General features: G+C 41.0%; 1 protein-coding gene and 1 long non-coding RNA gene across 5 annotated transcripts in view; both read right to left on the minus strand.

The window, feature by feature from the left end:
• Nucleotides 1-6,574: 6,574 nt before the first annotated feature.
• LOC147757552 (uncharacterized) lies at nt 6,575-7,897 on the minus strand. The gene is made up of 2 exons (XR_015321865.1): nt 7,315-7,897; nt 6,575-7,188 (listed from the first exon to the last, which is right to left on the minus strand). It is a non-coding gene; the product is annotated as an uncharacterized LOC147757552 (long non-coding RNA).
• A 4,871-nt stretch (nt 7,898-12,768) lies between these two features.
• Nucleotides 12,769-25,569, minus strand: part of LOC111244675 (E3 ubiquitin-protein ligase RNF181-like) — a 112,248-nt gene continuing 99,447 nt past the window's right edge. For 2 of the 4 annotated variants that reach the window (XR_015321242.1, XM_022791997.2), the window contains exons 2-3: nt 17,069-17,155; nt 12,769-15,728 (exon numbers count right to left, since the gene is read on the minus strand). Coding sequence is in view for 3 of the 4 variants with exons in the window: in XM_022791997.2 (XP_022647732.1) it covers nt 15,585-15,728; nt 17,069-17,155 (231 nt within the window). In the remaining variant the exon portion in view is untranslated. Of the gene's footprint in view, nt 15,729-17,068; nt 17,156-18,189; nt 18,767-25,569 lie in introns of those variants that run through there. The other 2 variants (XM_022791996.2, XM_086980299.1) reach the window with 2 other exon arrangements.

Below are 25,569 nucleotides of genomic sequence, written 5' to 3' on the forward strand. Positions count from 1 at the left end.
AGGCAACGAACCTTAGTGCTTGCCTGCCTGCCTGCCTCAAAGCCTCAGTGAAAACCCTAGGTTCCAAGTTGAGTCTAGTGGCATACGCTAGGGACACACAATTATTGTCACAATATGGCGACAAATGGAGAGAACAGGTGGGTGTGTGCTTTTTCGGTACGAACGTACCGCCGCGCCTCGTACGGGTCGCCTCTGAGACGAAAGGCAAGCTATGCTAAGACAGCGTGTTCCATCGTCGGCGCCTGACGTTGAACTGACAAGTGACAAAGCATTTTTTTCTGTACGATTTTTTAATGGCGTCGTTCCAATCAGTCGACATGTAGCAATTTTTAAATGCTGACACTCAACCATTGTATTTTATATAGCTTTGACTTAGAGCAGTGTTGGTTCCACAATAATAAATTGTATAACGAAGACCTTTGGACAAAAGCCTTTGGACATATACCTCGTGGAGAGTACAATATAAAAATGACGGTAAACATCCTGTAACAACTTGTCGAATTATTGAAATTTCTAAAATTAGCTCTTGGCACAGGTAAGCTTTAATGATATAAATATGATACTCTTTATTCGGAATGCATCGAAACGAACTTCTTCCGTGCCATACGTAATTCAAATAACTGATGGGAACGCTGACGCAAGGAGTTAAGGTTTGATAGGTCAGAATGTTCAGTGAATCTTTTACCAGCCAAAGACGCACCTGTTTTTTGAGAGTACAGCGAAGCTAAGGGGCATCTATTAAATAGATTTATTGATTGTTAGCCTCTGAGATGAAAAAAAAGCAAAAGAAAAGTACTTCGTTCAGCATAAAAAATGCGTATTGTCAATCTTAAAATTGCATATAAAAAGCATAAATAATAAATTTTTCGTAAAATTTTAACTCATTAAATAAATTGTTCTCATTAGACTATCCAAGCCGAAAACGAGCGATACTTTAATCAACTGTTAAAGCAGAAAAGAAATATAACAATTTCATAGGGTATTGATTTCGACTGAGTAGTACAGGCTCAGGCTTTACAGGGTACAGACTTTATCCGCACCCAGAATCGTATTAGCATTACCTTTGCTAACGTTCAAAATAACTATACATCTTCAAGACGTAGGTTAGCACGTATACTTCGGAAAGCAAAAGCGGAAACTGTGTTAAATTATATGACGGGTAACGTGTACATTAATATCTTTAAGAGTTCTGCCAAGGAGAACAATTTCATACGTAAACAAAATACATAGATATCGAATAGATCGAGTTGTTCAATATCCCACTTTCGCTAAACAATTTCTGCCTGAATTTTTATCCATTTAAAATAGCCAGTTACCGCCAAAAAACGGTTTTCTCCTAGCTATTCTTATGAGTTTTTGTCTTCCTTAACAGTTATCGAACCAATGGCTTTTAACGTCGTCATCATGGACCCACTTGCTTTAACTATCAGAGCAAGCCATTTCGAGGCAAATTTTAAGCTAGTTTTTAGCTGAGCATAATTTATTGTGCTAATCCTGTACACGTTAACCACTTAAAACTAGAACAGGAAAAAAGAAAGGCGCCCATTTCCTTTTCACTTTCTTTTTTCCTTGCAGGACCGTATCTGGCGAAAAGCGAACCTGAACTGCGGACTGAAATCCCAACAAGAAGATGCTCAGACCGAATTCAACATGTGTACGTTTGTCGTTCGTCTGATATTTATACCCCAAACGTCTTACATATGCATCTGTGCTATCCTTGAGAGCAAACTGCCCTAATCATATTAGCTGGATCTCTACCAGGCCTGACAGCTGGCGTAGTCGCAGCATACCCTTAAATGGTCGTCCACGCTTATTAAAGCTCGTCCTTTTAGTAAAAGAGGCACCTGTTAGGGTAGGCGGCGATATACACCGGCCTCTTGTCTGCATCTCGTTGAAGATTGGTCTATCTTCTTCCAGCTGAAGATGTAGTCGCGTCTACGTGCGATGCTTGCTCGTGAAATCGAAAGGCCTACCCATATTATACAAAGCTTTATTTCAACTCTAGTCTATCTCCATCTTGATCTTAATTGGGATGCATTTTTACCTACCAGCATTGTATAAGCACCAATAGATTTAATACGATTTTAGGTAGGCAAGCCTGTGCATACTTCTGCTATTTGTAGCAGCAAAACGCTGTGACAACAGTGTCTAACGAAACAAACAATGTTCATTCACGATTTCGCCTTGTGAAGAACTTCGCATGGCCTCTGTGCTGACACCTGTTGAAATACGCGAATCGCGTCCGCGTTTCGAAAGGCCATCAGTCGCCCTGTACGTAGAACATAATGGCACGATGAATACACATATATGATAAGAACACAGTCACTTACAATAGCAGTTCACAAACGAGTCCGGTCACGCATGATTAAGAAAGCTGCTTGCTAATAGCACAGATAGAAACAATAGTTAGCAATAATTATCAGCATTACTGTGAAACCCCTGTGGCGGGTTAGCGCTCGCGCGCGGACGTAGTTGCTAATGAAACGTTGCTAAAGAACGTTATAATTGGAATTGTTAATTATTGCATTCTGTTTTCATTGATTTTGCCACTGAGCTCGAAATTGAGCCCGCTCTCTTCGATTTCGTTACCAGCCTGGGCGTTAGGTCAATATCAGTCGGGGCAACGGTGATGCTAAGACCACGTCGATAATTGGGAAACCGCCGATAACAGCCGCAACGGCTGTTAAACAGTTCGTGTGCCTGCAGCACCAGAGTAAACATTCCGGCTATCGGAAGAAAAAGAACATTGGAAGGAAGCGGGAATAAGAACGAAGGCAGAGGAAGCGGGAAGAGAACGTATAAAGAGAGAAACACGACAATCGAAAACTTTGCACACGAATATTTCCAAGAACAGGCAAATAAAAAACAGGAACCGAGATTGCCAAAGCCACAATAAGCCATGTTTGCTTAATTAAAAATAGGACCTGATTAATGCTATTTTCTAACTTCCGGATGTCCAAAAAATCACAGCTTGTCTAGGTACACTGCGTCAAATTCGGCATATAAATAATCAACAGGACGTAGCGATTGGCATGATTTAATACTGACAAGTATCTCGTAATCTATACGTCGTGTTATAGGTTTTCGTAAAGCTACTGGATGGTACACCTACTAAAGCGAGCACAGAATCGCCAGGAAAAAAGCAGAAGCCATTAACCTTGAAGGAGACCTAATGCTAAGGTAGAGTGGCTAATACGCATGCCTTTACACGTGCTATAGTAACCGCAATTAGCAAGCATCATAGCTATTACTACTAGCTCAAATCTTAACGTTGTCAAGTGAATTCATTAGATCTACGATAAAAATAAATGGAACTAAAACACGTTAATAATAGCTATAGAAGCTGCTGATGTGGTCACTTTGCCCCCTTTTAGGTTTGCTGAGGAAACGCCAAATAAGTCCGTCAATACCTGTCCCGCCCGTCTTTGAAGTGATACCAAAAGTTTATTTAAATCATCTATCTTTTCGAGAAAAATAGCGAAAAGTGTACAAAAATAACATAACGTTTTGCTATGCTCTTTGTCCTTGTGGTGCCGTGCGTACGTGTCTGTCCTTAATCTTCGCGGCATGCTGAATAGCTAGTCTGAAATCGGGCGTAAGTACGCTCTATCCACTCGGTGTTGGGAGCCCCTTTTTCATAACAATGATTAAAGGCATGTGAAGAAATGGATAAAAATCAATTTTTGATCATCTAAAATTATAAAAATGGCAAGGACAACGTTTTATTACCGCCTGCTATAAATATCCCTCCACATTTCCACTTCCTAATTTTTCGCGGTCGGTGTAGTGTAAAAGGAACAATCATTATTACGCGTACTCCATATCGGCTGAAATATAACTATGGCGTAATGCTCAAACACACAGGTGTTAACTCTGGCGAAGCATGCCAGAGCGATTCGTTTGATGACATAGTGCGTGCCTACCACTGCCCTCTTTGACTTTAACCTTTGTTCTTCTATCCAGAAGGCATGTTTGTTTGATAGTTTTACGCCATGTACGGGCCTATTGTACATGATACAAACATCGATTTATATATCTAAGCAAGGGGTAACCAGCCCGGGCGAACTGCACTCCTGTCAATCGGCTCGCTATCCCGTATTACAATACGGTCGTTGTTCTATTTTGAGAGTGATTTTGTCCTATAGCTCACATAGACGCATATATACATCGCGTGAACTATTGCCATGATAATGCCTAACACGAATGGCAACAAATTAGCTTCATACATGCACAGATCTAAATATATGCGACGACCTGGTGCGTGTGTTACCTGCCTGTTCTCAAACTGATTGTACAGGTGCAATCTGCATTGCCGGCACGTCCAACACCCCCGCATCTGCTGCACTAAACGGGGTTATGGGATGTATGTTTCATCCTTTCTCCCCTTCCCTGAATACTCGGATACGATTTGTACGGATGTACACAGTGTCGTTGAAATGTTTCTAAATTTTCGATGTTCATTACCCCCCCCCCCCACGCTTTCTGCCAGATGGAAAACATTTAACTTCATTTCGTAGAGTACCCTACATTGCGGCCGGCTCTAGCCACCAGTTGCTTTACCGTTCGTTTTCATTCGCTTTCTTTATACGCCCACATCACCTGTCGGCTCTGCTCGCCCATCGGTACCGCTGTTTGTGCTACCGGCTTGAAGCTGTTTCAAGCTGTCTGCAACATTGGCACACCGTATCTCTGGTTTTTCATGCTTTATGCATAAACAATGTATGTATATATATATATATATATATATATATATATATATATATGTGAAGCAACACTCAATATAAACCTACATCGTAAACAGCCCACCGCAATTGGGTCGGTGGTATTACAGTAGATGGCTGTACGGTTAGAGGCTCGGCAGGCCCACGATATGCCGAGTGGGCTCCCATGGGCATATAGTTAACTATGGCAGAGTGAAGCTATGGGCGATGAACTAAGAGCTCCATAGTCGTTAATAGATGCGTCCAGATCCGCCAACAGCTGGCAATTCAGTGATGGCAGAGGTCGGGGCGTATGCCGCCCTTATCTTTCTTCTTCTCCGTAGCCAACTTCCATTCGAGCGAAAGTGTCCTGTGGGAAAAGACACGGCTGCTCGTTGCTTCCAGGTGGTGCTCATTTTATCATTACACCACTGATCAAGGCGATAGAAAAAAACGAGCAGAAACGGTCCGGATGTTCCCATGAATTGGTAGGTGATGAGTGTTCTCGTTTAGCAGAAAGGTGGAATCTATGCGTAGTCGAATGGCTTGTGAGAGATAGGCCAGACGAAAAGTCAAAGAAAATTCGACCTTGCTCGACCCATGAGAGCTACCGGGTTTGTTAATTCTAAGTTGAATTCATTTTTATGGAATAACTATATGGTATTAGTTGCTAGTGGAGAGAATCAAGGATTGACTTCCATAAGTTCAGAACCTTCAGTATGATTTGTTTACCATTCCGCATATGAGAAGATCAAGTGATTAGTCAGAGATTCGTAGGAAGTATGCGTACAACCGTGGACGAGTGGGTTGTCGATCAGACCATTGATCTGTATTGATGAGATTCAGCAAAAATCATTGTTTGCAAACCTATCTTTTGTTCATTTAGATAGTTTGTTGGAATAAATAAGAGTCGTCACGTTCCTTTTAGTTATACCCATAGGTGCTATAAAATTTTCGCAAAGTTTACAAAGTCTAATTTATTCACAATGCGTAACAAAATAATGATAGTGACCGACGGAACCGTCTTGCCGTTTAGGCCAGCCTCATTCTGAGTGAACTTCAACTTAAATATAATTAAAATAATAGCCCAAAGATATAACAGAAAACCTCAAGGTATAAGGATGGAGCCCATCAATCTAAGACGTCTGTAAAGATAAGTTACATCGGTATACGCTATGTACAATGCAATTGTATTAAAGCATTTTCTTTGCGGAGAAAAAAACACAATCCTTTTAGCTTTTGTTGGTCATATCGGTCGAAAAGGTAAAAAAAAAAAACTTGGTACTTGGCAGTCGGCAAACCTGGTTCGTATGACAGAATTATTTGAGTAAAATCATACGTACCTACTAAATGACATCTTATAATTAAACGGTATGATTATATAGCAGTCCTTTCATTTTCTCCTTGTCCGTTATGATTAATATTGGAGGTGCTCACCTAAACGTTTGTGGATCGCCTAATGTCGATAAACGATGCAACGTTTATTAAAACCTCTTCAAAACGACAGTGGATGTGCCAGTGCCAGCAAACCGTTCTGCTGTAGTCCCTCAGACGTTCTAGGTTTTCTAATTCACATCTGCCATAGTGCAAGATCAGGCCACTTTTTTTCAGTCTTGCCGTGACACCGGCCAGCAGCACATCAAGCGGCGTCATCATGAATGTATTTATCCTGGTCAATACAAGCGCACGCTCTTTAATTCAATTAATTAGTTTCTATTAAGTTAAATAGAAAACTGTTAGGAAAAACAATCGTTTGGATTTGTATATGTTCAAATTCAGGTTTCTCCTATAACAGTAATACGTATAGATGTAAAATGTCAGAATACGAAAAGACTAACTAGTAAAGATTCGGATAATCTTTATTTCATGCCTGATTCATCATCATCTTTATTGAGGTTTTTTGTGTTAAGGACTCCTAGAAACAGCGTTTGTCGCTGTTTCGCCTTTATACCAGTCATCATTGAAAAGCTTCTTAGCGAAATAAGCTTATATTTATCGTAGAAAATTGTATTAAAGGCATTGTACAGACTCATCGAAAACTAACGCAATAATGCTTACGTTCAAGCTTCTAAAATTAAGCAAATTCTCAAAGCCATAGTCAAGCGTCAAAACGACTTCAGCAACGCTCGAGGGCATCGGTTAATCTCTATTTTATCAGTACAATCAGCGAATCTGTGAAGAAGGTGAAATGTTTGTGCTTACTAAAGAATCGTCTAAAAACTACTAAGCATCAGAGCGATGGCTTAATGTAGCACTAAACAAAGGAACTATTTCCAATATGAAACCTTTGACGCTGCCCGCCATCACGTTAGAGCGTTCGTTCTCAGGTGGCCGATGTTTATTATGAAGTGCAATAGGCGTCCAAGCGAGGTTACTGTTACAATTGACACAGAAACACAGATGCGTAAAACGGCCCCCTGGTTTAAAAGCACAGCGCTGCTACGAATCGCACGGTTCCGGGATCAAGTTGTAATCCTTTACTATCATCCTAGAAAGAGAAATGGGCATGCAGGCATTTAAAAAATTCTGCAGCGGACATTGAAACGCTTCTATAATAGCCTCGGTTTATATACACAGGTTAAAAATGGTGACTGGCTGTCGAGGTTGCCGTTACCTGAAATATAGGTAGGAAAAGTCGTGTACTTCGGGATTCACACCCTTTGGCGAGGATTTGCAACTGGAGAAGCCGTCGATTGCAGAACGTGTCGGAGTGTGGACGCGCGATGCGGTTACGGTGGGCATGGTTTGATCTGAGCAGACAATAAGGGCACCGCAACGGCTGACGAACGGCACAAGGATGTTGTTTAGGCAACCTCGTTATGGGAAGTCTTTGACGACTATCATCGCATGTCTAGAGGTTTCGTGCGTTACAACTGCTTGAAAGATTAGCTCGGGGCGCGAATTTCTTTGAAAATCGTACGTTTAGACACATACTTAGTCCACGGGGCCAAATGTTATGGCGTGTACCGATAAAAGCTTAGATCATTTCCGTTACTATGAGACAAATAAATGGTAATTATTTCGGTACTATTGCGTCGCCGTTCTCCGTTTTCTACTCGTATTTTGCTACCTGATGTGCAACACCGAAACCAGCAGGCTGGACCACCTGTATAATCGCCACTACCTAGATATGGAAAGCCATTCCGTTAATCAGGTTTACGAGCTGAATGAAACAACAAGGCGCAACGCGAGCCGCCTTCACAACGAACTTATTTCGTCTTCCGACCTTTCAACCTTGAGCAGTACACTTAATATTAGTCGTATTGATTGTGGCCCTCCGTGCCATCATGAACAGAGCTACTCGCTCAGGTACGAGAGAAAACGTTGTTCAATTAGTCTTAGAGGAAGTATATTAAACACTGTTTAGCTGTGAATTATATGACCTGTATACACAATCTCTAACATTTACGACGATTGATCTATGACGAAAGGCCCAGTTTTTTTTTCTAATGTTTTTCCTTTTAAGTTCGGTCATTAGGCAATAGGTCAAACTGTACAACGGACCGATAAAACGGCATAGTAGCAACGGCCATAGAAATAGTTCGTCTTCGCTGAAATCTGAATTGGCCAATATCGCATAATCAGTTTGTCATACTCGAAACGTACTCAAAAAGATGTGCATCAGTCGTTCCATCGCCCCTTTTTGACCTGCTTGGAATTAGTTTTGGCTGTCACTATCGTTGTTATTATTGTTACTAAAGTCATCGTTATTTATTGTTATCATTATTACGATAACTACTATTATAGTTGTTAGTGAGAGAAGCTGATGACGACTGTTGACATTCCTTCGAGATAATTTGCTTCTGAAGTCATCGTTCTTCGTATTGCCACTTTCATTTCAACGGCATTCGCAGAGCGATGCTCTCCTCCTCAGGTTGACGTGTCAATCTGACTGTTCGCCTGTTTACCGCCCAACGACCCAGCCAGCGATACTTCTTCCTGTAGTACTCGTCCTTTCCCATATCCTTCTATACAGGCAGTTTTTCCTTATCAACATACCCATTATTATGATAATGATGATCACTCTTGCCAAGACGCCTCTGCAAAAAGCAGATTACTGCCCCACTTTCGCTTTTACCATCTCCTCATCGTCGTTGTCCTAGATGCCTAGCAGCCTTCTAGCACAGTCCATGGGGATGTGTCATCGCCAGACTATTGCCAAAGATAAATAATCATTTGGTGTTATATATGCGATGCCCATCGTTAAATGTATTTCTAGAAATAGTTAGTCGAGGGCACGTTTCGTTGGTAGATTTTATTTGGGCACCGAATAGGTACATCGAGTCTAATATATGAATGTCTACTTTGTATTGCTTGCCGAACGATAATCTTAAGCATTGGAAAACATCACGTATTGCAAAAAAAACATTGCTTATTTCGCAGCGTTCAAGGACTGATTTGTGAACATAATACACAGACCTTCATTGAGTTGAATAGACGGCCTAAAAAAGACAGAGTCACCGTATTGCGCCTAGAAGGCTTTCGCACAGAAAATATCCATTTTGAAAACCTTGCCTATAATTTATTAATTCTATTTTATAGTCTTTCCCGTAAATATTGTTCCCAAAAATAACTCTCAATCAAAAACACTATTTAACTTTTGCTAACAAGCGTAACGCTAAGATGTGATATACTTCCTTTCCTCGTGCTTTCTTGTACTCAATTGTAGCTCGCTAGACAGTAAAGTATAACAGAGTGATTTGGGCTACCTCAATAGAGCTACGCGGCACAGCTTTACCCTGGTAAGAATCCTACCTAGTACTGGCAATTCACAGGAAGGAGAGGACTGCTTTCCGTTTTAAAAGCAGGCGCGACACGATTACTATTATAACCCTCGACCTACCAGTGAGAGTAAAATCGAAGGCACATGATAGACTGGGCCCTCAAAACCGATGTCGGAGCTGCGCGATATGTTGTCGTCCTTCGTGCCTTCTGGGACATCGACGAAATCTGCTGGTAACACTAAACAGTCAACAATTGTGAGGCTAGCTAGGTGGCGGGAAGCCTACCATCCAGCAAAATTGACTATACGGCTATCTAGACCTAAGGCGCTATTCTCGCAAGCCAGTTCTGTGTAAAACAAGTATACCGTGACCTTCCTTTGAACAAGCACGGTATACGCGGGTCTATTGTTCCGGTAATGGCAAGATTAGGTAGATAGCTCGTACAGCTTGTAGCTAAAAGTTATAAAATGCGGGTACCTTAATGACAAAAGAGACTAGAGAATATTATTAATTGTTACTAAAAGAAGGTTGAAATATTTGCGGTTAGCAATGTTTAGACAACGACAGATTATAACGTTATACAAAGATGTATTTGTGGGTGTCATTATTCCAGATGGTAACGTCGTCACCCAGCAGAAAATATGAACGGCATACGTTTTAGAAGAACATAGCATAAGACCTGAAAATGCTCTTGCTATTAGTCAGTTATTAAGCTACTAAGATATAAATTAAGACTACATCCATATGTTGTTTCAATTCTAAGTTTTACCACATCGATAAGTATGACAGTGGCACATATACACTTTCTCTAAAGACAGCCTGAGCTATACGTCTGTCTACGTCTGTGGGTCTGTATGCAGCGGGTTAAAAGTAGTAGTCATTGTTAAGTTCATGGCACAGGCCCCTGTTCCATTGATTCTGCCTGCTAAATAGGAACGAGGTCATCGTACGCTGTCTCCAGAGGCACGCCATTGGCCGTACGCAACCACTTAGAACAACTTAGGTTCTTATTTTTGGGATCGACTCGAGGCCCACATCGTAATGACCAGCGCCCACTCGCGGAAACAACACTTCCTTCCGTTCGAGGTCCGCCTTTTCACCCGTCACCCTTACCACCCTCAGTTGGCCCTCTACAAAACCTTTCCCCGTACTGCTCAGCACATACCAAGAGCTTTTTACGTATGCAGCTTAAACCTGAAGTGCGATACTAATACAGGCTTGGTCACTTAACCTAGTACTGTTTTACTATGGAGCCTGGATGCGTAAATTATGCTGTGTTCTGGTGCTCGTAGGTATAGATAGTTCTTTAGCGCGTTCAACTGAAACAGGGTGGGCAAAAAAATAAATGTTACCGGATAGGAAGACCCCTGCAGATGAAACAGCGTACCTTGATCTGCCAGTCAAGTGGGCGGGTTCGGTAGCAGCCATAATGACGGCGATCGTTGATAGTTTTTTTTTTTTTTGGAGGTTAAGTGCAAATGCATTATGCAGACCGTGCAGACCGCAGATATTACTTTTTGTTGATCGATCTGTCATGATTGTTCATCACCTATGACCAAACCGGTAGCTGATTTGAAGTGTTCAGTACTTAAGCCACACTAATTTTCATTGAATACGTAAGGGACAAAAAAAAAGATTGTTAAAAACGCTTTGTATCGTTCTCATAAGAAATGAAAAAGAGTGGATGAAATTAGCTATAGAATTGTCAAAGTAGGAATACGTACTCGAAAGAAGGCTATGCTTAGTACATGCCAGCTAGAAGACAAAGGGGCAACTATCACGCGCCTTTTATAGAACGTTTAATGAGATTTGTAATGAAGCTGCCAAATACCTATAAAATGTAAGTGGTGAGAAAGTTCCTTGTGATGATATCGAAGCGAGAGCTGAAGGCGAACTATTACGCCATTTAAAAAAGCTACCTTGTACCTTGTACCGTATATGCTACAATTTTCTATGTTCTACTTGAAATCTTCAGGGCCTGTAAGTGTATGTAGTATAGACTGACACCTGTATTCCGTTGTATTTACGTGAAGAGACGAATCTTCTCTACACGCGCTATCGGCCTACAATATAATAAATAAAAGGGTCACATGGTCATATATGGGCCGTGATGGCTGTGTAAACGCATCATGTCTACCTGAAGCATTGCAGACGAACTCTATATGATGTTCCGCTCTCGACGTCAATGCCTAATAGAGATTATTAATAATCTCCATTAGCTGGTTAGTCTTAGCACGCACTATCTGCTACAAAATCGAAAGGGAACGATTAATGGCTTCTACCAAGCTCGCAGCGGGGGAAAAGCCGCTACCACCACGGTCGCAGCAAACATATATGGTAGCACCCAATAAAGCACGAAATATAATACCCAAATTGATAGTGGTTAACAGTGTGAGAAGTTTCACGCCGTTAGGTAGTCAGTGAGACGGCTGGCTGCTGAATGGGTCCCAGAACGATGACGCGAACCCATTGCCCAGAGAAACCTATCTTTCCTTTTGTCGATCCTACTGTTATCGGATCAAAAGTCTTTGTTTCCGTTTGATGAGGCGCTTAAGCGTCAATAAATACTACTAGAATACTTGATAAGGTGTGGCGTGCATGTAGTCGATTAGATCCATCCAGCTTGTATCTGCAGGCATGATTTATTTAAGTCGGCTTCTGACTATTTTCCTTCGGAGGCGGGCTCACTTCCGGGTTTGTCTGGCTCACGAGACGAGTCTAACACCAAACTTTGCCACTACGATGCGACTCGTACACATTTCATTCAGACGTGCAATAGACTATCTAACTTTATGATCTGATCCACTAAAACGAATCAGTCCCACAAGACAACGTTCATACAGATAGTTAACAGTGGGGCAAACTGTGGACTAGAAGTGACCGCGTCACGGCCACCCTCTAGACAATCAAAAAGCAAAAGGAACAGCTTCTACAGTTTGTAGTGCTGCCCTTCGCTACCTTCTGCCGCAAGCTCTCGACAACGAAAAAATAGGTTTCACATAACGACCTTGCTGCAGAGATGTAAACTAGCTAGAGTAGGAAATAAGTGAAGACGCGGGCGATCGAAATTTCCACATAGATATAGAATAGCCTCCACGATTGACGGTTAATTTTACGGTTTCGTTTACAAAACCCTGTTAATGCAATACCTAACAGCCGTAACATTTCCAAGAGCTTTGTTCTTCTCGAAATAATACAAATAAATATTTTACTGTTGAACCAACAACGACTATCTAGTGTGTTATTCGCTAATAAAACAGAGCAAGTTTTATTTTTCTAAGAATTTACAGAAAACAGAATGTCATCGAACGATTTTCAATGACTTTCATGTGTGATACCACTAACATGCAACACGAAAACTTTTTTTTCGTTTCATTCCAGACATTTCGTTCCGAGCGGTGCAGTAACAGGTCGAAAAGCGTGCTCTATTGTAATACCATCGATGATACCCTGACGGCCCAATATCGATTATTTCAAAAGCTTCCAAATCAAAGGCGGCTGAAAGCACAACGCTTATAATACTTATGGATAGTTAGTTCTATTTCTTTACTTATGGATATCTATTTCTATTCAGGTCGAATCAGATGCAATACTGAGCACAGCCTTTTCACGCGGGGTTTAATATAACCGGGCTCCTCAACCTCAGTGTATATATCTGCGTGCTCGTCTATTGAAGTGTTTGAAAAATGCAGAAACGGATGAAATCTAAAAGAGGGTACATAGACAGCAAAAAGTTTTTATCTTCAACTCGACGACTTCCGCAAATAGACGGGATTGGACGGTCGTAAGACGGTCGCTAGGATGTCCATCTTTATCAAAGAGATGAATCGTCTAAAACCAACTAGCATTTACCGCTTAAAGATGCAGCTTGCAGAATGGTCGGTGAGGAACTCCTGTATAGAGTGATTTGCCCTGTTGGCAAGCGCGTACTCTGCCGCCAGAGTTTGTTGAAGAAGTAGACGCTTTACTATACGTTCATGTTACTAGGTTAAGGTATGGTTAATGAGAGCCGATACCATGAACCAGGCAGAAAAAGTGCTAGGTTGCTTATTTTGTCTGAAAGATGAACTGGCAGTAACAGCTTGGATGGTATACTTCTACGCACAAGGTGCAAATTTGAAAGAAGCGCTCCCGTTAAAAATACATCTAAACCGATATGTAATCGACAAGTAGGTTTTGAACAAACAAAACACGGTACAACGAGATTTCATAGCTGGTTTTGTCCGGCTAGCGATCACACAAGCGCTTAAAAAGGACTCTGGTGCTGCTCGATAGGCCTGCGTAAGTATCTGAACCAAACCGAAGGTCGGTCAACGATTGAAGCTGACATGACTTTTTGGATACTCTGACAGGTTTTTAGGCTTTTAAAAAGCAATTCGTTTATCTGTATTCTTGTATGCGTTATGGCGGGGCGAGTTACGAAGCGTCATAGAGACGCTGACATTTTGAACAGATGTCCATACATTCTATAAACATACATTTCGACGTTCAGTCATGCATATGCATGCCGTTTCGAAAATGTTATAGATAATGCTCACATCTTCACGCTAAGTACATAACGTTTTTAGCTGGTAGGCGGCAGTAGCCTGAAGCATGAAGTACCTCTTGCATATTTCTTTTTGGCGTAATTTCATCTGCCTCGTTTGTGTAACAGGGACGCACGCCTCTTAACTCGTTATCAATCAAATAGTAGCTACATTATTAACGTGCATGTGCTGATAAAAGCATGTGCACTCTATACTCACTGCCCGCGGCTTGTGTCCTATTTTTCTTTTCACTATTAAAGCACTTTTGATCCATTTGGCCAAACTGGTAATGTCAGTCGTTGTCCTATAGGCAAATGATATTCTCCTATAGGTCGCAAGATACTTTCACTTATCGAAAGCGTTTCTAGCCTCTGATTTGCTTCCGTTTGTGATGTCAGAACCTTCCCCATGCTCAGAACCCGATTTCGTCCGTTCATGGACTCTATCAATTTCATAAGCAAGCCAGCTGTCCATCGTCTTGAGGCCTGCATCAAGGTCGAAACGATCTCTAACTCAACGATGCAACGAGCAGTCAGCTAAATTCTGATTGGCGTTGGAACGTCTTTCACAACACACACACACACACACACACACACATACATACATATACACGCACATGCTAATAATAACATAGCCATAAACGACACAATACAATTTCAGAGGTTCAGTTGGACGTCACACGTTCATCAGTAGCTTCTTCCTCATTACGTCGCCGTAGGAAACGGTGAAACACAGCGGGTTACCCAGAAGCATCACCTATGTGGCCTTCAGCTTGCCAGAGCTTTCGTTTGGTTTTCTCTCGCTGTCACACGTACTTTGCAGAGACCTCTTCGAATAACTCTTTCATGCAAACATATCCGCAGTTGTCCGTTCAGCACCGTCTCCTACCTCACGATAGTTCCTCTTAATAATAACGTCCGTTTCCGACGAAAGGCACAGTTTATCAACGTATTGGAAAATGCGATTTTTTGATCACATCAGCACAGCATCAGCGGCGATCGAGAAACTTATAGGGTCGAAATGGGAGCCCCACTCACATGAGATAGCTGTTCCTTGGGTCGTTGTTGGACAATCCAGTGAACAAACGCTTGTTTCGAAATTTAGGTTTTCTTACAATTGCTATTGAATTAACGTGCAGGGAGTTTCACAATGCATAAATAAAAAAATATCTCTGTATAATCCAATGACTCTGGGAGGTGTGCGCTGTTCCTCTAGGTTTGACAAAATTGAAGTATTGACCATATGCGTAGAACGACTGATCATATTAAATTGGTAGTTAACATATACATCAACAAGGACTCGACCGTTTTGCCGGATTCATATTATCACCATCAGACTCACTGACGGAAAACGATAGGGTGATGTAAAAAAAAACTAACAAGCAAGCACAATGAATACACGGTATAGTATTAAGCCCTAATTTTAATTAAACAAAAAAAAAAAAATCGCAGACCAATTAGTTACATTGTTTTTGGTCACTTAGGAACGTTGGGGGTGTTCTTTGATCCTTAGCGCAAATATCTACCTGCCAGGTTGCGAACATGGACGGTTATACATTATGGTTTCACACATACAACTACAGCTAAAGGCAAAAAAAAAATAACAGAGCATAACGTTCGAAAACTGGGAAAATATCAAGTTAGGCGTAATTGTGAGAATGGCTCTTTTTCCGGAAGAGCTTTGCGACATAGTGGGCATGTCTTCTGTTTTGCTAACCACGCGGTCAAGCAGGGGCCGCACAGGAAGTGCTTGCAGACATTAACGTTGACAAGGTTCACCTGGAAACAGAAGGAACGCGATTACAGAAAACTTCGTGCAACATGAATACACTTCATATATCTCAATCATAAACTAGTGCCCCGATTTAGCAGCAAGAAATCTGTCGCATTACATGTCGGCCACGTCCGATTCATCGTCGAAGTAGAAAATATCGTTATGCTATACCTCTAAGCCGCTGCTGTTATAATCCATCGTTTCAGCGATTTGAATTTTGTTATGAGCAGAATTTTTAGAAACCTGTAACTCGTTTTTTTGGTATTTTTTTTTTTGCATTGCGCAGCAGATTATCAGATCCACGAACTGCGCTACACTGATCCTATGGCGATCATTCCTGTAATGTACTTCCAGCCATGACATGTTATTGCTCGTACCATAAATAACGAGGGACCCACCTTACTTCTCTCTGTCCATTGTCTATCGAAAAATTCTAGGTACAATTGTTTCAAAGAAATCAGAACCTGTGCGGACTTCCTTAACGAGCGACGAGATGCCTGATGCAATAGACATACTAATCGATTTTGTCCTTCAACATAAGTGGTCGAGTGTCAACTTGAAAAATCTACCGCAGCCCTATCGCGGGTGTATTTCACGATGCTTTTTCTTTGTGGCCCTATTGTCCTGTATGACCTAGTTTCGTAGAAGGATGTCTTTTAGGTAGGTGGTCTGCTGTTGTTCTCGCTGAAGCAGTACGGAAGTACTTAAAACGGCTCGAAATCTGCTTTCAGATATACGGAAACAGGGCAAAAGGTACTGACAATAAAGGCTCTACCTCATCTGTAACGTCGATTGGAACCTTCGTTGGTGCTCTATCTGTATAAACTTCATACCGGTTTGTATTATCGAGACCATGTAGACCATGTATTATCGAAAACAGCAGTTCCGGTAATTTCAATTACTTCAGATACGAATTCAGCCGTCTACCTGTCTGGCTAGATAATCCATATTATAATTTACTTGACTGAGCGCGCAATATCGCCTTATTGTTACCGTTCGACTTTCAAACGTCTCTCAGACCGAGTAAACCCATAAAATTTGATTGTAATCATTTAGCTCTGATCTCATAATCAGTAGTTTGCCGATAGTAGCGAGTTATTTCACAAACACATACGAATCCTAACTCCAGTTAGAATCAGACGATGAAGAGAAAGTGAGCGGCCTGCATTCGTCTATATATATACACATGTGTGTGTCATTGATCAGTAAATTAATAACGTAATTAGATCATAGATTGGTATGGTAGAGTTTGACTGCAGCATTCGGAATTCAACTGTCGCATAGTTGTGAATAGAGATCCTACTCTATAGGTGATAGATATGACTTATATAAGCCTAATAAAGACCTTTTCAGATAGAAGCTCATCTAGATCCAGAAGACAGATTGGACAACGGATTGCGCTTGAGATACATTCTGTCTGTGTCGTAGCGTCCTGAAAAAGTAAATCGGAAATGAACCAAAAAGTAGCTTAAATAAAGGACCGCATAACCTAAAATAGCGTTGAGCTTACCGTAGACCAATGTTTTATTTGTTAGAAAAAAAAAAACAAAAAAAAAAAACCCGCTTTGCTATTATTTACACTGTGATTTATAGCCGTTAGCGGGACTGCAGCCCCTAGAAGAAATTCTAGAAAATTCTAGAAGAAATATAAACTATATAAATAACAGACAGTAGTAGTAATAGTAATTCTGAAGCCGTTGCTGTGAACACAGCGTTTTTAGTCTACTTTAGGCGGGTAAACATGTTTTGTTTTTTTCACACCGCTTCGTACCACTATCTGTTGCTGCACATGTTGCATTGAACATGTGTTCTACCATCGGATAGCACGACAAATCCAATGAGATGTCGTTAAGAGATCGAGTCCATAGGGTTCTTGGCTAAAACCCCACAGGCGCATACGGACCGATGTAGGCTTCACATGCTGGTTAATAAAGTACTATATATATTTTTATTCGTTGCGGTACTATTGTTGTCGTTAGCATCTTTCCCAATGAACACTCTTCACTTGAACGTTGCATTTACTTTAGCGTATAGAATAGTACGCTAGAAAAGACTATATTTACATTTGATATAACAGCTGTTTCGGCAATATTGGCTGGTAACGATTCGATATAATCAAGAGGACATAGTATGTTCACACGCCACTGGCCGTAAGTAGCAACTAGACGACTCAGCCTTGGGTTTGTTAACTCAAGCCCAGTGCCGTAACCGGTGTATAATACAAACATACCATTAGCATTGTTTATGATGCTCCTTTTTCGAGTCAAACAACAGCGTGGCGGTCATGATTAGTCGTGCGTTATGTGTTCATGTAAATGCCCGGGAGGTAATGATCTGTTTAGCGGGAAGTGGACACTTGTGAAAAGACGACTAGAAGGCTAGTCAGTGTTCGTAATAGGTCGACATGCTGACGTATAAAGGAGGAACATAAATCTCAAAAAAAACAAACAAACAAACAAACAGCACCTGCACGGAGCCTTCCTTGATCAATGAAACTGTTTTCCGGGGACGCTTGACAGGCGCAGACTTGTGCTTCACAGGCGTAGACTTAGGTTTTATGAACGTAGGAGTAGTAGTTACGGTTCTATTCGTTGCTGTCGCGCTTCGCAAGCGTAGCCTAATTGGTACTTCTTCAGTCTTTTTCGTACTCATCCTTAAATTGTAAATGCAAATGTATGAACATGAAAACAATCGCCATATACAGTATCGGCGGTGTCGAATTGGCAGCCTCACGCATGCATGTTCACGTATAAAATACGTTCATGAACGACTGCATGTGTCGTATGTCCTCGATGGCTTGTATCGTTGAAAAACTTATTTCTAACTAAAATCCATCATAAGTTGAGCGAAAAAGTCACTGATAAATTCGCCTCTAGTTGATCGAGCGACAACTGAGTTTACATCACTTCAAGTGTTCTAATTGTTGCAAACTTGTTGACGTTGTCGGACACCTCGTTGTCGTTTAATAGGCAGAGCCATGAGGATAAGTTATGAATATAATGGACAATTCAGACGACAGACTTACAATGTTTACCAACGCATAGAGCCGCTGTGGGCTACGAATTAACGGCAGCCCTGCTCAGCTTTATAATATCACTTCCCAAAGAGAAGAAAGCTAGCAAAACATCATTTACAGTCATATTGAACAACTGTATTAAGCTATTGTGCGGTGCGAATAAATAGGCAAAGCTGGCGCTGGCCTGGCTAATTCATCTTTTGCATGTTTTTATTGTCTACATATATTGCCTGTATCTGTAGTTTAATTATGTAGAGTTGGATGTTTGTCATCGGGCTGGCGGCGAAAAAAGGTCGCTATTAACTGTCAATCGTTGGTTTAGCTCCTACAAGCTTGGAATACTATTCCGTTATATGTGGATTGTTTGTCCTAGAAAAATATTGACCTATCAATAACATGAAAGAATTTTCAACATTTATCCAATAATAACGATGATGATTCTCGTATAATAACAACTTTGGACGAACAAGCAGGAATCACATACTTATTTAATACGTTCAATGGCGTATGTAAGTGCGAGGGATGTCACAGGAAGAGTCAGCTGTTCTCTAATTAATGGGAGAAATTACAGTGTTGAACTGGAGGGTACATTGAGGCTTTTGACTGTTATTGGTTGTATGATTACAGTGTGCCCCTAAGTGCCGTCAGTCTAATTGGAGAGGACTTGGCCTTTTATAGTTTTTGTCCCTTTTAAGCATGCTAAGCTAATATTAGCTGCAGAAATGTATATTCAGCTGAGCGAAAGTTTTCGCTTGTACCTCCTTCACCTAGGCCTTTTCATAGATCATTCAGTGAAGAGAACGAGTCCTGGCCAAAGATCACCCGCTAGAAAATTGGCCACCATAGCCGCTACAACTTCTCTGAAATTTTTTTATTTCCTTAGCTTTCATTACTCAGTAAGAAAACCTCCTCAAAATATCACCTGTGAAAACGGAACCCACATCTACCAGATTCGGAGGCAAGCATTTCGGAGGTTCGGGTACAGCTAAAAGGGTAAAGGCCATTTACCCTCTGAATATATATGTAATGACAGTACAAAAAAACTACTTCTTCGTCAGGGAAAGATCTACTTATCAGGGCAAGTGGATCTGAGAGCAATTTGCTGTAACTGATGAAGAAAATCTATGCTATGCTATGCTATGCATGGCAAATGAGTAACGTTCACGATTAGACATTAAGTAATATCGCAGACGTATTTCGCCTATTTATGCCGCAACCCATTTATCAGAGTAATCAGCCAGCATGGTCTTTCCGTCGAGCTCGAACCAGGCCAATAAGGCCTGGCAGCTCTATTCGAGCACATGTATATTTTACACACATTACTGACGCTTGAAGTTTTGAGTGAACGGCGGTGCCGTCAGAGAATTTGCGAGCGGCAATAAAGAATCGGTTATCAGTACAACTGCACGCCTCGTTAATCTCTACCAACTGTGCGTAAAACAAGCCTGGCGCTAAGAGAAACGACAAAAAAACGGTGTCCAGATTTCCGGGTATGTGCATTTGGGTTGCTTGTAGTCAGAAGAAAAGTCAAATGAGCTCTGCAGAACAAAATGATGAGCTCAACATTTTGTGAACTCGAAATGTGCTGCAAGTAGATACTGCGTAGTTGTCCGGTCTGCTAAAATAGGCCAGTCCTTTTATTGTTGGCCAGGTTATAGCTTAGCCCTTTGCGAAAAGCTGGTGGAAATAGGTTGCAAAATGCACGAAGCGTTTAGGTAAAGTCAATTATTTCGTACTAGATGGGAACGATCCAAACTCGTTCGGAAAAACAGAGCTCCAAGCAACCGAAGCAGGGCAAGCGGGGGCTCGTGAGCCCACAAGTATAATAATTCTATCTTTAGGTGAGACCAATTATGTCCTCACATTTTTTGAATCGCTAATTGTTACTCACCGAGTAATTACGCTTGATGAGCGGGAATATCGTCTTGTTCTTTAATCGTAGATTGAGTGAGATTCGGCTCCATCACGCTAGAAATATTGTCGTTCGTCGCAAGGCCTCATTACCGTGATGTTTCACCTCTCACAGAAAATAAGTTCGTGAGATCTGAGACAAAGTGAAAGAATAACACGGATCCTTGCGAACTGTGCATGCCGAAACAACAAATAGGAAGTTACTAGTCAGTTAAGGCGCCCCAAAGACCGTCAACGGTCAATGAAATTCTCCCAGTCCATGGGCTTCTGATAGAGTCAATTCCATTGCTTCAGCTATCAACCTGTATTGTTGAAACCTACATTAAATCAATAAGCTGAAAAAAAAGTCGTGGAGTGCGTTGTGTAGCCGGTAGTAAAGTTGGACCTGCGAGTATTTACTTGAGTGTGAGCTACTGGATTGCCGGCACCGTGACACTGCAAAACTAGGGTGAAGGTTGATGGTGAAATAAATTAGCCTTGTTCTAACATGTACTAAATTACTTTTATCAACTTCGTATGGGACGGAGCATACGTTCGTTGAAAGAACTAAGTGTTGCCTTATGGTCCCATTATTTAACATTTTTAGGTTTGTGTATAGGTACCTTTGAACATCCGGAAAGAGGACGCCCCAAATCAAAGCCGGGAAGCACTTCTTATATTTGGGAAGAGACCTGGTAAAGATCAGGTTGACGTTACTAAAAAACAGAAGCATGTACCCGCGACAGAGAAAAAGAATTGGCTCTTACTTCAAGGAAAAACAGCCTATTCGAGGTTTTTGTAAGAAACCATTTGTAAGTAATGGTCTATTTTTCACTATTAATTACAAATGCAAATTCCGGGACTGCCATTCTCAGCGGTTTTATCCCTTCAAAGCTGCATTTTAAACATTTGTATGTCTGAAACAAACTATATCGATAATACACCGTGTGGATTAGTAGCGATATATACTGAACAATTTCAGCGGACCTATACCAAATAGCACGTGGTCTAGCGTTCAATAATAAAGTATTCGAATAGATGCGCTTTTATAACGCAACTTTGGAGAAATACATCTGTTTGACATCATTCCGTTCTTCTATACACAATTCTGCACGAGGAAACTGACTAAGAACCTTAATTTTACTCACAATTGAAACCTCCTCTGGACCTTCGGCAAATCCACGGTAATTTTGTCGTCGTCGTCGGAGTGTCGAGGACGATTGCAGCAGGCTTTTGGCTGCATTTTTAACAGCTATCTTTTAGATTGTTGAGTGAATTCAGAGGTGCATGATAGCGGCCAGGGTTCATTTGTCTACACAGAGTTTACCAGAAATACGCAAACCTTGGGCCGGTGCTAACTGTATATAGGTCATATTTTACTGCTGAAGTAGCATCGAAAAATAACGAATGTCACAAATGCTCGAATCTACTTAGTTGTCAAATTCTTACAAAGGCTTCGCTGTTACGTGCCTCCTGCTCTGCTTTGCAAAAACCGAGTTTTGCCTCCTCGGCAGTCGCGCACTCGGTCACAACGCTATATGAAGCGTCGGTTTTTTCAGGTAACCAGAAAATTTCACGACATAAGTGCCCGGTACCTTTGATCAACGTTAGGGCACTGGGCAATAATTAATGTTTGCTAATAAACGCACCGTCGCTTCGGAATAATATTGCGCAGAAATCCCGTACGAGCTAAGGAGTTATAAGGCGAACAAATGAATGTAAGCTTTTTCTTGTTCCACACGAAACGGACTTTCTCCTAGGGAATAAGAAGACGGCCGTGTGCTCCCTAGGACAAATCGCTCGCCATAGTTTGTCTCACATATTATTATTTCTATCATCCTGTGTGTATTTTTCAGCGGTCCTTTCGCTTTCGCTTGATTCGTACGTGCACAACAATTCCATAAAACTAGCTTGGTTCAAACCTGAAATCGTAACACGCTACAAGATTATCTGCTTTACATTTCTAATCAGGCCCCCCAGCCACCCATCAACAATGGTCACTCTCAAAGCCATCATTGCTTTCTCTCTAATATGACCTTATTAGTTTTTCCTCATTGCATGCATGAAGAACGCAGCACAAGTTGGAAAATGGCTGTCGTCGGCTTAAACACGGCCATAATTGCCATTTTGTTGCCAACTGCCATTTATTAATGTAAATCAGTTCAGCTCAGATAACTGAGCTAGAAAAGCAAAATGCCATACTGAGTCCTCTTAACGAGGAAACTTAAATGTCCTAGTAATATATTTGGGAATTTAATGAGGCCGTCCGTTGACATGCGTTTCTTGGCCTTAAAGAGTTGGAACGATATTGTTCCTTGAAAGGCGATCAGCGATCTGGCAAGGTCGTTTCGCCGCTGACCTGGTTGAGATAGATGGCACTGGAATGGATTCCAGCTTCAAAGCTTTTTTAAGCTTATGTATGAAATTAGTTGAATTGTTACAATCGCGCCATCATTGCTTAAGATACTTCACTTGCTGCTAATTCTATATTTGCTTCCTATATTAAGGCACATTAAAAAAAACAGGCTCTGCTTTTCCGTTAGCATTACGATTAGATATGCTATATATATCGGGTAGGAATATGGATGCATCGACTATGACAGGTATCACACGACAATACACTTCTCGTGCATTTGTTTTTCCTTATCATAGATCGTGACTGGTCCTAAGATCATTAGCAGCCGGCTGTACGTGCCTCGTTGAAATAACGTGGCCTCTTGAGAGTTACAGTTAGCGGTACGTGTTTCTGTATCGATCTCTATGTACTGATTAAACTTAGCTTGAATTTAATCCCGTATCAACAACCTCAAGATTGCTTGTTTCTGTGGCTTCTTTTATTAATGAAAAAACAATATTGATGTATAAATTTGATCAGGACAGAAATTAGTCATCATTCACTAGTGCATGTTTTTACTTAGGTATGATTGATAACTAACTAAACTTGGGTGTACATTGACATACATATGAGATTGTCTGTTATATATCCTAACACGCATCCGTTATTCCTACTGAGAATAAAGCGTATCTTTTCGGCTGACGAATATTCTGGCCATTCTGGCGATGGGCTATAAAGTGTGAAACACACATTAAAGTTTTTTCGAGGACAACTTCCTTAAGAAAGGGATAGTGCGTTACATGCAGGACTAGGTAATGGCTTTTACACGTTACGTTCGTCGAACATAGCCAATCCCAGATTGTTTTATTTTTATAGAGGTTTAAAGGGCGGTAGTCGTGTCATAGTTTAGTTCGCTCAGACGGAGCATGAAAGAGTTGAATCAGTCAACTCAGATTTCCTCCATCTGCTGCCAGAACGTACATCTGCTGATCGAAATACAGCACGGATGATTGCTAGAATTTTAAGTTCACGTGGAATATTAAGATTTATGACCAAAGCAGACAGTCATCGAGGACTAGTTAAAATGATCTTAATAGATATGCTAATGAGATTGTGGCGTTGAAGAAATACGCTATTGTTTGCTTAAGCCCCAAGCTAGGATCTGGACGGGTCGAAGCTAAGGTTTCCTAACCTGTAACGAAAAAATGCATAGGTTTACTACTACGATTTAACCAATTCAAATAAGACCAATACAGATTATAAACAGTAGCGTTAGCCAGTTGTGTGCAATCCCTACTGTTTTCCTATCAAACCCAAGTCCTACACAACTCGCGCTAATAAAGCCTAGCTAATATAGTGGGTCCTTGAAAGGATAAAAGATTTTTGCATCAACTACTCATAACTTAAAGTAGCGTCTGCATTATAGCTCAAGCGTGTAATGAATACTTCGAAAAAAATTCTCGCTTCAACAATTGGGTCAAAAATTAAAAATGGAAACTCATCTAATGACGTCCTATACGGTTATATCTACCGCTTTATATTGGGTTTATTTTTACGGAAAGTCTACATAAAAGAGACTACGAAATCCGAGCTTAGGCCTACAAATATAAACATCTTTCAGCATGTGAACCATAATAAATTAGAGAGAAAGCTCTGAACCTCTGAAAAAATACTCAGAAACGTACCAGGCACATAAATGTCCAGCTAATTTACACTAGGAACGCAGGAAACCGGGTAGGCGTTCGTCTGTTTGTATGTGTTCAGTTAAAATGGCTATTTCCGGAGCTGTTTAGCGGGTCGAAGTTATTCGCAAAGCAATTAACTTTTCGCCTAGATAGGATTCTTTAAAACATAAAAGCAATCCAAGTCACACGGACTTACTTTTAAAAAAAATTGGAGGCTGAAATCATCGTTGGGACCCGTTTTCCTCCACCCAAACAGTAACTGAAGCAGGCGATAAGATCATGCGTTTTGGCGGACCTACTATGCTGTCTGCTGTCGATTACAAACGTGTTCCGTTTGTTCACGGCTCACTTTGTGAAATTATTTTTTCTGCTCATTTTCTTAATTTTCGGTGTTTCCGTTACAGTGTCTGTAGCACATGCTTTCAGAAATCTCATAGTAAATCGATACATTGTCTGTAGTTCTCTCTGGCTTAAACTCTTTTTGCAATTATAGCTACTTGTATTAGGTCTTAAGGCATTGTTACCGTATCTGTGGTCTGCAACCCTCCGGTTCCTCTTAAACTCCGTAACGAACGGTTGTTCCGTGAAGGCCTTTTTGCTTGTCGTTTTCACCGACCTTCGGTGGGTTTTACCAACGTTGTTACCTTGGGGAACAAACGTAATCAACTAGCACTGACTTTCAGCACTACACTATATGCTTGTTTCTAAGGTCATTAGATAGCCAAGCCTCAGGCTGCTTGAAGTCAATAGTACTACGGTTATTGTGTAACAAGTATACAGCTCGTGCGAATTAGGAGAAGTTATTTTTAACTAATTTTTTTTTTATAATGGCACTCAAATAGGTTTTAATTGTGAAATTTTCGACCCGATAAATCGCTCCGGACCTGCAACTCTATGGCTGTGAGTGCCCAATTGATGGG

This window comes from Varroa destructor, unplaced genomic scaffold, assembly GCF_002443255.2.
Source record: "Varroa destructor unplaced genomic scaffold, Vdes_3.0 BEIS01000002.1, whole genome shotgun sequence".
Lineage (NCBI taxonomy): Eukaryota > Metazoa > Arthropoda > Arachnida > Mesostigmata > Varroidae > Varroa > Varroa destructor.